The following is a 16545-nucleotide window of genomic DNA, read 5'->3' on the forward strand; positions in this document are numbered from 1 at the left end:
CGGAGGGATTTTGTGGGGATGATTTATGTGCATAAGAGGGTCTGTTAGTATTAATTTGAATGGAATCAATCAAAAAGTAATAATTATTAATATTTGAAAAAATTGAATTTTTTTTAAATATCTGCAACATTTTTCTTTCAAAAATACATATCATAGAAACTAAAGCACCCCATCACCTTGTATAATTCATTTTTAATTAATTTAAACTCAAGCCCAATTATTATTTGAACCAATTGTAAAAATTTGAACGTTCTGATCAGCAATTTGAACACTTGACTAGTATTATATGACTATCTGTGTAGATTCTCGGAAACAATCAGAGTCATAGATTTATAGATTTATTCATCGTAAGCCTAGCCTAACATAGTAGCCCAGGATCCCAATCTCCATTCTGTTCAAACCCTCTTCATTCTGGTACGCTTCTTCTATATTATCTTGTTTTTTCTTCAAAAAATATTTATTTGTTTGTTCTATATTGTTCCCTTGCTCCCTTACTGTTATACATATACATGTATATATGTTTGATTCATATCTGATTATCTTTATCATTCATAAATTCAATTTTTAATATGTACTCACACACATGCTGCTAATACAATTCTTCAAAGATTCAAATTGAGTTATTTGTTTCTCTAAAAGAGTTATAAATTATTTAAATTGTATTGATTTTCTTACTGGATATGATCATATAAATGGATGTTATCTGGTTGCTACAGTTATATACATGTCTAGGGAATAAAAGCTCCGATCTTTTAAATTATTTTGTCTTTTCTTGAATTACTGCAAAACATTTAGTTGAATCCTTTCTCTTGGTTTTGGATTTGTAAAGATATAAGTTGGTGTCTGAGATTCGGAAAAGTGATTGTAGGCTTGTAGCATGCCATATTGTAAATTTTAGTTAAGCTTATATGTCTTTATAAGCACAAGGCGATAAGTTTGCAGTAGGTAAAATAGATACATCTCAGACTAAGCTGAGATAATATTTTCGTTGGATTGGAACTGACTACAAGAGCTTGCTAAGCTACTGCTCTTGCAATCTTAAGATTATGCCTGCCTTTCCTTTTACCTTCCCAGATTACATGATTATATATACTTCAGAATATTATTCCAGAGAGTTTGATTATTTTGCAACTTCTAATATTCCTGGGACTCGCACAATTATAGAGACAGCTTTCAGAACACATATCATCATTAATGCTAGTGTGATTAGTTAGACCTGCTTCCAATCAAATTTTTGCTCATCTGATACATTTTAGGCGATTGAACCCTAATGCTGTACTTTGAGCTAGGGATTTTGGGGGGGGGGGGGGGGGGGGGGGGACTTCCTGATCTTTTACTTGCAAATGATTCTAAATGAGCATTCAATAGGACAGTTTTGTATTATTTAAAATATGCTTGAGCAAAAAAGTATGCAAGAAAGATTTGCTGTCAAGTATAAATCTTTGATGCAGGCCTTATAGCAAAACTGCAAACGTTGTTTAACTGATAACATATGAAATAGCTTTAAGAGTTACATGGAACTTCCATAATGTTCTGTTTTTCTTCATCTACTAGGTATATATTATTCTTTTAAAAAAAAATCTGTGGGAATCACTGGTTGAAGCAATGGATGCAACCCAAATTGCAATATGGAATACAACGACAGAAGCTGTAATGAATATGGTAAAATCTGCATCCGACTGGATAACATTTGCAATCGATGCTCCTTCTGCTCGAACCGTAGTTTTTGGAGTGCACATTGGAGGTATGCTCTCAGATCATAGAAAACGAACGGGATGTCTGGCATTCTTCTTATGATATTTGACTGCCTTCTTTCTTATATTATATATATGCTTGTAGGGCATCTTTTTGTGGAGGGTCTTCTCTTTGTAGTTATTCTCTTCCTACTTTCCCAGAAAAGTTATAAGCCACCCAAACGACCATTAACAGATAAGGTATAGCCTCCATCTTCATCTTATGTCATGTCAAGTAGGTTCAATCTAATGAACAGATCACATTTTGTCTGTAGGAAATTGATGAGCTGTGTGATGAATGGGTTCCCGAATCCCTCATTCCACCTATAACCGAAGATATGAAATGTGAGCCACCTGTTCTGGAAAGGTAATGATAGCCTTTCCTTTTTCTTTACCATAACTTGATCTTTAGTTTCTACAACCATTTATTTCATCCCCTCTATTGGTAATAGCTGAGCCTAAATCCTCTATCTCCTTATATGTGCCTTACAAATTACCTGCATCACATTAAAATGGGTTGTGTATGACATGCTCACAAGTCACAAGTAGAAGCAAGATTGCATCTATCTGTATGGCAGATATGTTAAACTATAGAGATAGAGGGCCTGGATTCATATTACTTTTTTAATGAAAATGTCAATTAGTTTCGTATTTTAGTAGACCGTGCAAAAGAATTACTTTATCACATTTTCTCCTAATTATTATGATTGGATTATTACGAGTGTGCAAGTTAGTTGATAAGAGGGAGTAGTACACCTCCACAGGCTCCATCATAGAACAAACAAAGCAGCATAAATAAATATATGAATTGAGAATATAAGTATTAATACAATGTAAAGAGAATGTTATCCCAATTTCCGTAGTATGCCAAAAAAAACACAGTAGTATACAGTAATGAAGTCCTAATGGATGAGTTAAAGATCTTGTCATTCATATTCTTTTGGATCTTGAAATAGAGTCTCATGAGTTTCATAAAAGAAGTAATCCTTTTTTCATGCTATTGCTTTCATCGGCCAAAAGCAATGTCAATTTTTTGGCTAAATAGTAAATGCATAAGCTGACATTCATGCTTTTGGAGTTGTATTGGTTCACAGCTAATTCAGAATATTTTCTCATAAACATATGACTTTAAATTGAATACAAGAACATATCTTGTGCATAAAATTATGCAAGTTGCATCAAGTTTCTTTGTAAAATACAAGCTGTTCATCACTGAAGTCAAGTGTAATTGAACAGCTAATATATTTTTAATATATTTTCCCCTCTGATATTAGTTTAATACATTTTAGTGGTTTAACAGCACCTTCTTGCAGCAACATGGACCAGGCAGTGGAATCTTTTATCTTTTATTAAATGAGATTGCTTCTTATGCAGTGCTGCAGGGACACATACAGTGATCAATGGTAAAGAGGTCGTGAATTTTGCTTCTGCAAATTACCTTGGAATTATCGGGCATGAAAAGTTACTTGTGAGAAACCAGTTCTTATTATTGTTATTTTAAGCATTAAGTTTAGTAAATGACTCATCAATTATTTGTGTTAGGAATCTTGTACTACATCACTAGAGAAATATGGTGTTGGTTCTTGCGGTCCTCGTGGCTTTTATGGAACAATCGGTATGCTTTGATAGTTAAGTGTGTCACAATCTTCTAAGGACTGTAAGATTTATCTTCAGGGGCTCCCATCATGTGATAGAACTTGCTAAGAAACTTTTCATAGGAAGCACCATGTGGAAATATATAAGAACACATTTACAAATATCTATATTTGGTTTATATTATATCTGATACTCTTCCCCGCAGTTTACATGACGAAACTCTGACATTGAACAACTCTGGTTTCTGTAGATGTTCACCTTGATTGTGAGGCCAAAATAGCCAAGTTTTTAGGAACTCCAGATTCCATATTATACTCATATGGACTTTCCACCATGTTCAGTGCAATTCCAGCATTTTGTAAGAAAGGAGACATCGTGATTGCGTGAGTACTTAAGAACTTGGATTCAGAAGATTAATGCATAAGTAGTTATTTACAAATCATACTCAATGTTTCTCTCTTCATTGAACAGCAAAAAGTCACTGGTGATAAAACTATCTCAACCTTATTATTTTTCCTTACAGTGATGAAGGTGTCAACTGGGGAATACAAAATGGCCTATTCCTTTCTAGAAGTACTATAATATACTTTAAGCATAATAACATGGAGTCTTTACAAAATACTCTCGAAAAAGTAACTCGTGATAATAAGAGAGCAAAGAAGCTAAGGCGCTACATTGTGGTCGAAGCTGTATATCAGGTAGTTTTTATAATTTTGCTGACTGGTATATTTGTTTTAGCAGTAAGTAGACACCAGGGGCATTATACTAAAATGGTACCAAGTTGTGCAGTTCTACTCTCTCTCTTTTTGTGTTGTATAATGTCCCTTGTCTTATTTCTCTTTCTTGCATATGGATCTATATTTTCTCGAGAGTAGATATGATATCCTAATTTGCAAGGAATAAGAATTCGATAGTTTGTGAAGTGGGTTGTCGCTAGATATTGCAGTTTAGGTATATTAATATCACTATTCTGGTTTTAATTATTATCATAAAACTTGTAGAGTTAGTGGCGCTATGCTAGATGTTAAAAGGTGATTACTTTGATTTAGAATCAGGTATGCACTGAAGATGATCTTTCTCCTCCACAGCAATGTATCATTTTGACTTCAACAAGTCACTTGATGGTGTATTAAATTTATTAATCGCTGTAACTTGCTACATCTTGAATTTACAATACTGTAGCTAGTAGTATTTTACAGATTATACAATTATGATACTTGTATAACTAGCATTAATGATATTCACATCACGTGTGAAGTCTTGTATACTTCCTCTCAACTATAAGAGTTAAGTGTGAAACTGAGAATATTATTTTCTACACAGATGGAATGCTATAATGAGTCAATCAAAATGTTGAACTAACATATACTATTTAAATAGTTTTTTGAAGCTTTCCGTCATCATCTATTTTATGGAGGTTCTCCGTCTGTATGTAAATGGGATCTGTCTCTTTTTTTTCTTTGTCGATGTATTTAGGCTTTTTTATAAGGCTCAATCTTGTTTTTTTGTTTTTCTTACAACAAGTATGATGAGAATGATGCCCCAGTGTGTCATAAAAAACCATTATTCTGATGACACTAGGAGGAAAAGATGAAAGTACTTTTTTAGATAAAATGTCAACAAAAATCTTTATAGGCCAGGGAATATGCATATGTTTATATATACTGGCAATGGTTAATCCTGAGTCTACCACACATATTAGAGCATCTCCAAGGGAGATAAACTCAGGGTTAAATATATCTAGGTGGCACAAGTCTCAAAGAATGTGTAAAAATTGTGGCATGCCAACCCACTATTCCCCTTAGCAAAAAATTTAGACAACCACATTTGATTGACTATATATTTTTTGAACTGATATTCATTTATAGGTATAGCTTTACCAGATCATTATTATAGCTAACCTTGTTGGAGTATATACTATTTCCCTTGGTAAAATTTTAGATAATCATTATTTTGTACTCCCTCCGTCCCAAAAAGATTGATATGCTTTGACTTTCACGGAGATTAAGAATAAGGTAGTAAAAGAAATTAAATTAGTTGAAAAGTCGGTAAAGTGATGGGACCCATCAAAATTTTAATAATAGATTTGAGATATTGGAGGAAAGTAGTGGGTGTAATAGTGTTTATATTATTATAGAATAGAGATAGTGGAAGAAATAGTGGGTGTAATAGTGAAAAGTAGTGTTCAAAAATAGTAAGTGTAATAGGTTCATTCTTTTTGGGACGTCCCAAAAAGGAATAAGTGTCAATTAAAATGGGACGGAGGGAGTATCATTTTAGCTATTACCATTGGAGATGTTCTTAGCTAACAAACCACTAATCGTAAAATATACAAATAAATGAAAAATAAATAAAACCCAACATAAATGCAATACAGATTAAAAGTCTTGCCAAGTTAAGTTTATATATTTATATTGTAATATATACTTTTTATTGATGCAATATCCATGCAAAATAAAATAGTCCTCTATAATTTTTTTATTTAAATCATATATTATATTTCCTGTTATTTATTATATTTTGTATTCATCAGTTGGAAAACATGTTCTTGATAGTTATATCTAGGAACATTACTGCAAAAATGTAAAAACTACAACATATATTATAATTATAATATATATCTACACCCACATATAATTAACAAATTAGTTGAATACCTTGTATGATATTTTGGATATAAATGTGTAATAAACATAAGAACTGCCAGTGTAGCAACAAAATTTGAGTATAAGCCTGTCTAACTTTGTTGAAAGATGTCCATTATTTAATTTGATTGACCCTTGTATATATTCTAAGTCTGAACTTGAGTTTACCTTGTGCGGTAGCTAATGTATAATTAATTAGTTTGCCCTCTTATGTAGCCGTTCAAGTGTTTTTAATCATCTTGTTATTTGTTGTAACTATGGAAACACCTGCTTGCTGCTGTTGTACATATACCAAAACTAAATGTTATGTTTATAAATGGCTTAATTTATAATTGCTTCCCAACAGTCTTCATTTGTATAAATTCATATAATAAGCTACCTACTATTAATATTATAATAAATCTTTAACTCAACTGCAAGACACGATATTGATGGGAGTAGTCGGTGCTATGGCAGTGGTTTGCCTCCTAAATATGACGATTTATCAGTGAGGATCCACATCGGCAGTTGTTGGCTGTTATGCGTCTTGTGCTGATCTGGTAAATGTTATGAATGTGGAGGAGTGGGGGAACCAAAGGGCACTTTCCTATACCACAAAGAATATAATTTCTATCTTCAAAAAGCATGTTTGAAGGACCCACGGGGCGGTAACTAGAAGGGAGGAGATCCCATTCTCCTCTTTTTTTTATAAGAGTAGCTCTTTTGTTTGTTCTCCTATTGTGACTTACTGTATTGTTGTAACATTAGTGGATGAACCGCGGAATGTCTACTAAGAGAATAACTCCTATGAAGAAGGTCAACCCTTTGGTGGGTGAGGTTAGCTTCTTTATTGCTCTGTTCACTGTAGTCTTCTTGTTAGCATTAGCATGCGTTCCTAGTTACCTAATTAGAATACCTAAAATCGTAGTTCCCAGAACGGGTCAACTCTTCAGAGTCATGCTGATAGCAGGGTTCAACTCCCGGGGAAGACACCATATAAAAAAGATCTGTTACCACTACTTGACTGAGAAACTTACCCGAAGGTTGGACTGCTCTCAGGCGGATGATTGCTGCTGTTCTTCTTCTCTTGTCAGTGCTATCTGCACTAAACTCCCGGGGACGGAGAGCATTCCCACACGAACGAGTTTTCCAACTATTGTTCATTCGTTTTTCCGAAGCTTGGAAACAGGGGTTAGGTAAGCTCTTCCTGACGCAAGGTAGCCCAGCTAACTTTATTAATAAGAAAACTCACAGTAAAGGCGAGGGAATGGACCCTCCTATTATTATTATGTATGTGCACCCGGGCACACCTCCTCTTAACAACAAAAGAAAACCAATTGCCCCGAACAGCTGGTTAAAGCAGGCTCTATAGGGGGAGTTAGCTTCCATGGCACCAAACTCTTCTCGTCATGTTGATCCGCGAATGCTGGTAGAAAGGGATCCGATCAACTGACTCCAGACTTGCCATATCGACACCCTTGGTCCTGGCAGCATGAACTAAGTAAGAGTAGGGTTTTTTTAACAATTACTGTACACAGGCCCAATTCCCTGAAGAATTCACATGATGTGAGCCTCAGCTTCCGGTATCATAGCATGGGGTTTTCACTCCTCCCGATGCCGAGCTAAGAGTCAATCACACTGAGGCGGCACCTCAGAAAAAGAGTAGCCGCTTTCCCGCTATAATTCTATTTTCATTTCGACGAATCAATAAAACCATCTCGGTCAATCTGAACAAAAGACACGACCCCTAGTTTCAGCAACCAGTCTTTCTACACCAAGGTTTCAGGTCTTTCTTGATTGGCTTACGACAAAGCCTTACCTGACCCCAGCCGCTGCTTCACCCTCTTTTCAGGGAGATCGTGATGAGGCAAAGGGGGCCTTATTAAAGTCCTCTGGGTCGTCCACTAAGTGAGTGAAAGAGGTCTCATTGGGAGAATTGGGAAGAGAGAAGGCCAGCCTCCCACTATGTGAAAGAAGAGCTTTTTCTCTCATATTCACTTCTATGGAATAGGGAGTTCGCTTAGCCGCAGCTGAAGCCATAGATCTTGCCCAGGATGCTCCCATGGCAGGACTCCTAATTGGAAAAAGAATGGAGGGACTGATTCTTGGTCCTCTGCTATGAATGATTTCATGTCTTCAAAGTGCAGGACTTGAGGACATCAGATATATGGGACACTTCGTCACATGGTCTAAGAAAGATGATGAGGCCTCTTGTATTTCCAGAAAAGTGGATAGAGCTCTTGCTAATTGTAAGTGCTTTGGCTCTCTGCCTTTATCTGAATCTGAAGTTGAATTCACCCCCAAGGGCCTCTCTGATCATAGTGCCTGTGTGGTTAGAACATGGGTGCATATCCTTCCTTTTTCAACTTCATGACTGAACTCCCGCTCCCCGAGTTCCACCCTATTGTGAGTAAGGTGTGGCAAACTGATGTCAAAGGTGAGTGGGAAATAGAAGCGGGGGAACATGGCGTAGCTATATCACACTGAGGGTTTCTGCAAAACCGATTTCCCGTCCCCACCTTTATCTACTATATCTACAATGGGCTAGCGTTGCCAGAAAAAGAGGTTGCTAGGTGTGGTCTTGGCTCTGGACCGGATTCAAGAAGTCATCTCATGGAGTCGGGCATAAAGAGAATGGTCTTTCAGCAAATGCCCTATTCCTTTTGTGGGTGGTTTTCAATGACGGAAGTCTTGCCGGGCTCACCTTCAACGACGAGCAGGGAATCATGGCGTGGCACAGGCACATATTGGGAGGTACCAATGTAAAGGTCAGGGATCTTGCCTCTATGCCTTCGAAGAAGAGTGATTACGACGAGTTCTTTCTCTTGTCAAGACGAGACAGGGCGGATCATCCGAATGCGATTGAGGTTTTGGATAGATAGGCACAAGCGGGTGAAGGAAAGAGATCTTCTTTTGGTTAAAGTTTCTTTTTAGAAGGCATAAGAGAGGTAAGATCGAAGTTTTGGTTCAGTACGGTAGGCTTCCCCGCCTTCTTAGTCTTCTCCATTTACTTTCAAAAGTAGTAGCCATATCTCAAGACCTATTTCAGAGCGCTTCTTTGCTTTGCCAACGGCTTCGGAATCGTTTTATAGGGGATCTTCTGCTCCTCTTCGTTCTCGCATTCACTTCGAACCACCTGCATTTGCCGGAAATTGAGAAGGACTCCGCTCAAATAGAAATAGTTTCCTTAAAGGAAACAACCGAAAGCAACCTGTAAGCTTTGCAAAATGGACCATCCTGGACCTGAATCGAGACACCCTTAGCCTTCGGTTGCCGCTTGCGGGGGGGGGGGGGGGGGACTCAACGAGGGAAGGGACCAACCTGTTCCTATTGGAGCGGTCAAGGGAACTCAAGGCGCCACCCCTGCCCCTCCTTACTTTCTTCCTGGCGAAAATGGCTCTCTCTCCCTCAATCCAGCATATGTTCAATGGCGTCAACTCGACACCATGGTTCTTACTTCTTACATGGATCAACTCCACCATCATCGTTGAAATCCTTTAACACGTCTATGATCCTATCGGTACCACTACTGCCAAGAAAACTTGGGATGCAATCCACAAGCTTTATGTCGATCAAGCTGTTGCTCGTCAAATACAGCTCAAGTTTTACCTTACCTCTTAAAGAAAAAAAGAAGGATACTAAATATATGCACGAGTATCTCACCAAAATAAAAACTCTTCGGGATTCTCCTTCAACTAGAGGAGCTGGCTAGAAACAAGGGTGTTATCCTTAGTCACCTTTATAGTCGTTGTGCGGTCATAGTTGTTCTTTAGCTGTATAGTGAAGCAAGGAATTTAGCCAAAGGCGACAGGGAAGGGGGGAATTTGAGTCGACAAAGAAGCTCACTTCTGGCTTTGCTTTCTAAGGCTAGCGGTAGCAAAGTGGTCTCCTGCATCCATCTATAAAGTCGTATTAGTTCATTAGCCGCCCTACCCTATTAAGTCAGTTCGAAGCAAGGATTTCCGCTAGTAGCAGAAGGGATTCTCAGGTGAGAAGCATTCGTCTAGCTAAGAGTGAAGCGCTTTAGGTGGTTGTACGACACAGGTGCGGAAAGGAAATAGACCCTCCTAAAAAAAGGGGTTATCGGTGAGATTCGCTTTCCTAGTCTTTTTTTACTCTAACCTTAGCCTTTGCTTATCGACGGGTCTTGCATTATATACAACATTCTTTTCTTTTACTCATGCCTTGGAGAAGAGCGTTCTTTGTTTGAGTTTGAGGTCATTACCTTGCGGGAGCCACCTGGGCGAGACCTTCTCTTCTTTCATATTTCAATATGGTATGCTGGATCACCCGTGAAGTCGACTTCACTTGACCGTGTCTGCTTCAACTTTACCCTAGACTCGTGTCGTGTAGTGTAGCAAGACTAACAAGTGGTCGAGTGGATTTATGAACGAGCAACTATTATAAGCAATACCTTTCTATTTTTGGATTCTTTCTCCAGGGGCAAATATAGTATACTACACTCTTTCTTGGCTAGTGTAGTAAACTATATTCTAGGTCATTCGGAAGGGCCCCGTAGAGTTTTCTTTTGTGGCGTAACGTTGTGGTTGTTCCCTCGACTGACCGAGAAAAAAAGCGAAAGAGGCATCTTCCATTCATATCGATTTGGGTTTTTCTGCACCATATTTTGATTTGCCGCTTCTTCGATCCGGAATTCCCAGCAAATCCTTGACTCCTCGAATACAATGGGATTTCACACCTGGCGAATCTTTCACTCTACCTCCTCTTATTAAGACCATAGAATGTTCCTGCAAATTATGACCTTCGCCTGGAATGTGAGCAAATATATCATGTCGATTGCTCAACCGTACTTTGGCTATCTTACGTGGAGCTGAATTAGGTTTTTTTTGGTGTTCTCGTTGGTACACGCGGGTGTACTCCTTGCTTGTGGGGACATTGATCCGAAGCTCGAGTACGGTCCGTGCGCCGTTTTTCTTCTCTATCATGACGAATCAATTGATTTAATGTAGGCATCGCTCTTTCCTTTGTATTTCCCCCGATATGATTAGTTGTATCCTTGTAGGTAGTTATCTTATATTGGTAACACAAGTGATCCAGCTTGTAGTTTTTAAAATGCAAAAAGAATAATATCACGGGCCATCTCTTCTTCTGCAACCCTCAGTTTTACTTGCTATGCTAGTCCTTGTTATGTTTATTTACGTATGGAGTTGTAAAGAAGATTCGGATCTTGCATCGGAATCTATCTTATTTCCTCTTATTGATTCCTAGGGCAGTTTTTGTTTGATGAGAAAGTGCACTATATGGTAATATTTCATCGTGGGCAATATGCAGAATTCTGGTCAAATTGCTCCACTAGAAGAAATCATCAGGCTCAAAGAAAAATATTTATTCCGTGTATTGTTGGATGAGAGCAACTCAATTGGTGTGCTTGGTAGTTCTGGTAGAGGTTTAACTGAACATTGCAGGGTTCCGGTATGTTTCAGCCTTCAGGGGTGCTCTTGTTTAACTTATTCAAATATCTTTTGTACTTTTATTGTGCTATCGTTTTATATTGTAGATTGAGAAGATAGATATAGTGATGGCTGCCATGGGAAATGCTTTGGCTACGGAAGGCGGATTCTGCACAGGGAGTACTAGAGTTATTGACCACCAAGTATGGGGAAATATTTCTATACCCACTTCCTCTAGAAAAAGTACTACTACCTAAATATAGCTTATCTTTGGTAGAATTGCAAGAAAGAAACAATATTACTTGTCATAATTTATAGATAAAACTGATGGTTGGTCGCACCTTAGCTTCAGTTTACTGATGTTTTTTATATTTTTGGGCAGCGCCTCAGTAGTTCTGGCTATGTCTTCTCAGCTTCGTTGCCCCCGTACCTAGCTAGTGCTGCAATCACTGCTATTAATATTCTGGAAGACAGTCCTCAACTGATTACGAACCTAAAGAAAAATATAAGCATACTGCACAAAGGTTTAGTTGCTCACTTGAAAATGATTTACAGATGCAATTTATTGGCTACTTTGTTGGTTGCCTGACATTAAGTAATGCTGACTGGGTTGTAACAATATAATTTTCTCAAAACACCGCTGTTATTTTGGTTTCTGATATTTTAAGCATTTGCAGGACTATCAGATATAAGGGGTCTTGAAATTGCCAGTGATAAAGAGTCTCCCATTGTTTATCTCAGGCTAAGAAAATCAACTGGTTCACTTAAGAGTGACCAACAATTGCTTGAAGATGTTGTTGAACGCGTAAGTTGTCCTGATATTCTTTATATTTAAACTATTTCAATTTTCCCATTTGCCTAACACATTTGCATGTGCAGTTATTGAAGGAAGAGAATATCTTTGTAACAACTTCGAAAAGATCTACACTTGATAAATGCAATTTGCCTACTGGGATTAAATATTTCGTCTCTGCTGGTCACACTGAATCTGATCTAACAAAAGCATATGAATCAATGAAGAGGGTGGCAGCGAAAGTCTTAGATGGTGGTGACTAACATTTTCAAATACACCATATGTGAAATCCAACGCCTCGAGTCTGAGTGGAGCAAGGATCTCATGGGAGATTATGCTGCAAGCCAGTTTAAAATCTATGTGATTTTGAATTATAATATAATTTCAGGTCCTGCGTTCATGCAAAAAGGGTGGCATATACTTTGAACTTGGATGGCAAGACGATAGGCCTGATAGTAATTTGTTGGCCTAGGAGCTGTGCATATTCTTTATTGATATCGATGTCATATTATTTTATTGGTATCAAGTAATCGTATTTATAATATTTCTGAAAATTGGAAAACAGTGTTTGTCAGATCAGTTGATCATTGTTCGTTTAATCTCTTTTGTTAATCCATGGATTTATGAAGAATCAGATTTCCATCACACAGAATAAATGCTTGATTGATGTTAAAAACTACTTCCTATGTCCCCCAGTTACTTATCTCGAGTAACGGGAACTTAACATGTATTTTAAATTTTTTATAGAATAAAATTTTATAAATTATTATATTTTATTTTACTTCCGAATAAAAATTTAATATTTAAATGTTTATTAAAAAAAGAAAGATGTGAAAAATAACTTATAAAATTATAATTTATCTGCACGTTAAAATATGCGCCAAACAATATAAAAAAACTGGGGTCGAGAGAGGGATTATTATCCTCAAGTATTTCTACCTTATTACCAGAATAATTCCCACAGAGATCTGCAACTAATAAAGCCAAACATCTGCTTATTTAAGCGATCCATGGCCTTCTAGCCAATGCGAGGCTAAACTATGCCATCTCATGACGGCAAACATAGTCAATTTTCCGAAAACAGGACCATTATTTAAAATTTCCATAATCAGAGTTTAACAATCTTAATGCCTGAACTTTATGAAACAAAGTAAAAGACTGAACATTACTACTAAGTGCAGAACATGAGACTATTAGATTCCTTCTGTCACGCAGTTTAGTAAGGAGAGTGATAATTATACCCTCCTGGCTGCCCTGTAATGTAGCAACCATGAGTTCCACCTGTAACATTAGCTGAACCCACTTGGCCTTGCATCCCGTTGTTTGCATACTGCTGCCAAAGCCGTTGTTCCTGCACAAGCAAATGCTGCTTCATCTCCATGTCTGCCATCTGAACATAAGATGGCGGCGGAACCACAAGTGATGCTGCAAAAGGATCTTGATTTCCAACTGTTTGAACTGTTCCATCAGGCGCAGGCAGTGCCAGTGCTGGTGTTGAGCCTTTGCCTGTTCCAGGCAGTGTCACACTGCTCGCACTCCCAACATTTAGCTGAGCATTACTATTATGCTGTTTCACTGCACCTTGATCATACATGCCACTCAACAATAGTGAATCTATACCCCCTCCCATGTCAGCCTTTTGCTTAGAAAGATTGCTAGCTGTCTCCACCAAGGTCAGCTCCCAATCAGCCTTACCCATCTCAGCAGCCGGTGTTTGCCAAGCTGAAGTCATGTCAGGCCCTCCATCTGATGGGAACACTTCCCACGAACCATCTGCATTTATGGGAGGAGCTTCAGAAAACAAAGCTAATGCCAATTTGTTGCCTTGAACTTCAACTGACATTGCATTATCCTTTATATTAACTAGGTCTTCAGTTATCTGTTGAGCCTGTGGCTTTGGCTGGGCCTGAGGCATGGATAAATCATAGTCCTTCAGCGGAGGGAGTGCTTTTATTTCACTGAAATCAGGTAACTTCTCCTTCTGTATTACGGATGTATTAACTTCCATGGGCTTCTCTCTGCTGTTTCCCCTTATTGCCCTTTCCCTCAAGAACCCCTCAAGTTTCTCCATTAGTTTATCAGAAATCTCTTGCAGCTCAGGGTACTCTGTAGATCTTGCGATTCCTGTATCCTTACACCAACTATAGAACCCCACAAGCTCATCAATCATTTTTGCAGCTCCGACATAAGTATCAAAACTTTTGAGACAACCTTCATATTCCATATCAGAATACCTGTCTAGCAAGATGTGCAGCACCTCACATAAATCAGCATAAAGCTTAAAACTCTCCTTCACAAGTGAATATACTGCAACAAGTATAATCTTGCTATCCTTTGCAGCCCCATTTGGTCTACAAGCTAAAAACCGATCAAGAAGCCGAAGCAACTGATTTAACCTCTGCGAAACCTTCTCTGTCTTCATTTCCCTAAGTGGTGTCCCTTTCTCCCTAACTCCACGCACCACAGGTTCATCCAGATCACCATAAGCTCTTGGCCGATTGTTCCCTCCATGACCATATTCCACTCTAAACTCTGAATACTTATCATCCAGACCACTCATTCTTCTGTCGTAAACAGAAAATTCAATCTTCTGATCTAGGTATAAAGCATAGCTCTTGACAAAGCCTGCATGATCCCAAGAATATGCATGTGCTTCATCACGAAAACCTGACATATTCAACACCCTTGTCCCCTTTCGACTTGCATGCATCATTTCTTCCCCAAACAATGGAGTCCCATCAACCAACAACTTCTGTACAAGCATCAGGGCTTTAATTGCCACAATCCAATCATGCGTTTTGCTTAACCTCTTAGAAATAGCAAACACACAAGCATCAACATATCCTTTAGAGTGAGATGTGAGATTCAAAATCTCCCGTATATACTTATCATCAGCAGGCTCATCATCATGGCTAGTTGCCTTGACGATCAAAACCTCGAGGTCTGGTGCAACATTACCAACAACTTTTGCAATGCCGATGCTTGTTTGATCTTTAACTGCTCCAATTGCCTTTCGGATCGTTGTGGGAGCCATCAGCAAAAACACTCTGTCAACAAAAAATCTCTATTTCAGTATAGCTGTGCTTGTAAAATATTGCTAAATAAAAGCCAATCGAGAGTATTAAAAAGCAAGAACTCAAACAATGGGTTATGATCATTACTATTGATTGCTGTACTAAAAAATGTACTCCTCTCTCTCTCTCTCTCCCCTCCCTCCATGTATCCTTATCCTCTCTCTCTCTCTCTCCCACCCCTCTCCCTCTCTCTCCTCCCTCTCCCCCCCTCCCTCCATGTATCCTTATCCTCTCTCTCTCTCTCCTCGTCCCTCTCCCCCCTCCCTCCATGTATCATCTCTCTCTCTCCCTCCTTCACTGTCCCCCTCCCCCTCCCCCTCTCACAGAGAGAAAATCGTGTATAAATTGGGTACAGTATATATATATAGTATATACGATCGGTATAATCAGCAATGATAAACAAAAGGGGGAAAGGGGGGTGGATGAATCTAGCGTGGTGAACGGTAATGATCGTGTATATACGTATGTATGGACGTAGAAGGGTGATATATGTAATGCACGCGAATTAAGGTGGTGTATCTCTCTCTCTGTGTGAGAGAGAGTGAATACAGAGAGAGATATTAAAAATGAAGAGGGGGATTAGAATTACCAGTTTCGGGGCCAACGACGACGGAGCGTTTCAGTAGTCAGTAGTCATCATCATCATATTCATAAACCATACACTAGTATATATCTGCTCCAGCGCAGCGTGTGTTTTTTACAGATCTATTTTCACCTTTTTACTGCTTACTGCCGTTTCTAAATTCACATCTCCTTCCCTAATTTAACTCCACTTGCCACTGTTCACATCCACAGATAAACATGAACTTGTATTCCAAATTGTTTGTCAATTTTTTTTTATAAAAATAACTCAATTTTTTTTAAATAACTAACTATCCACAGATCAAATGAAGTATTTCAGTTGATATTATTAATATATATATATATATATATATATTATTTATATTGTTATTATTTAAAATATAATTAACAAAAAATATGACATATAAAGATTTATAGTTATATTTTTTTATTTAATTTGGAGTTTCTTCGCACTTTTTCCGTTAAGATAATTTGAAATATTTTGGTGATTAGTATTTTAAGGACAATTGATCATTATAACTTATAAGACAGGTTTTTTGAAATTTTTAAAGCTTGAATTATATCGGAAAATGTTAGATCCGACGAGATATGAAATTATATTGTAGTCGATGTCATCGACAATATAAACATGTCCCATCCTATTTGAATTGAGAAATTATAGATTTAATAATAAACAATAATAAACATATCATATTTATGTAAATAAATTGAGAGTCTGTAGTCTGGCACTGC

The 16545-nt window shown here is 37.8% G+C and overlaps 2 protein-coding genes and 1 pseudogene across 4 annotated transcripts; 1 reads left to right on the top strand and 2 right to left on the bottom strand.

The window, feature by feature from the left end:
• Window positions 1-259: 259 nt before the first annotated feature.
• On the top strand, window positions 260-12756 carry LOC108214586 (long chain base biosynthesis protein 1). Of its 3 annotated transcripts, none has more exons than XM_017386667.2 (13): window positions 260-414; window positions 1555-1744; window positions 1840-1934; window positions 2009-2100; window positions 3108-3201; window positions 3276-3348; window positions 3580-3712; window positions 3853-4027; window positions 11246-11386; window positions 11472-11567; window positions 11747-11888; window positions 12042-12169; window positions 12244-12756. In XM_017386667.2, the coding sequence occupies exons 2-13, from the start codon at window positions 1606-1608 to the stop codon at window positions 12418-12420; spliced, it is 1485 nt and encodes a 494-aa protein (XP_017242156.1). In that variant the 5' UTR covers window positions 260-414; window positions 1555-1605; the 3' UTR covers window positions 12421-12756. The 3 variants fall into 3 exon arrangements, with proteins under 3 accessions (XP_017242156.1, XP_063946464.1, XP_063946463.1); XM_064090393.1 differs by having other exon boundaries at window positions 281-414; window positions 1604-1744; XM_064090394.1 differs by lacking the exons at window positions 12042-12169; window positions 12244-12756 and having other exon boundaries at window positions 261-414; window positions 11472-11607; window positions 11747-11887.
• On the bottom strand, window positions 9268-10945 carry LOC135151623 (small ribosomal subunit protein uS12m-like; annotated as a pseudogene).
• Window positions 12757-13289: 533 nt separating the features above from the next.
• Window positions 13290-15913, bottom strand: LOC108213516 (probable clathrin assembly protein At4g32285). Its single transcript, XM_017385313.2, has 2 exons — window positions 15821-15913; window positions 13290-15204 (listed from the first exon to the last, which is right to left on the bottom strand). The coding sequence occupies exon 2, from the start codon at window positions 15189-15191 to the stop codon at window positions 13374-13376; it is 1818 nt and encodes a 605-aa protein (XP_017240802.1). The 5' UTR covers window positions 15192-15204; window positions 15821-15913; the 3' UTR covers window positions 13290-13373.
• Between the last annotated feature and the right edge of the window lie 632 nt (window positions 15914-16545).

The sequence above is a fragment of the Daucus carota genome, chromosome 3 (assembly GCF_001625215.2).
Source record: "Daucus carota subsp. sativus chromosome 3, DH1 v3.0, whole genome shotgun sequence".
NCBI classification, from domain to species: Eukaryota; Viridiplantae; Streptophyta; class Magnoliopsida; order Apiales; family Apiaceae; genus Daucus; species Daucus carota.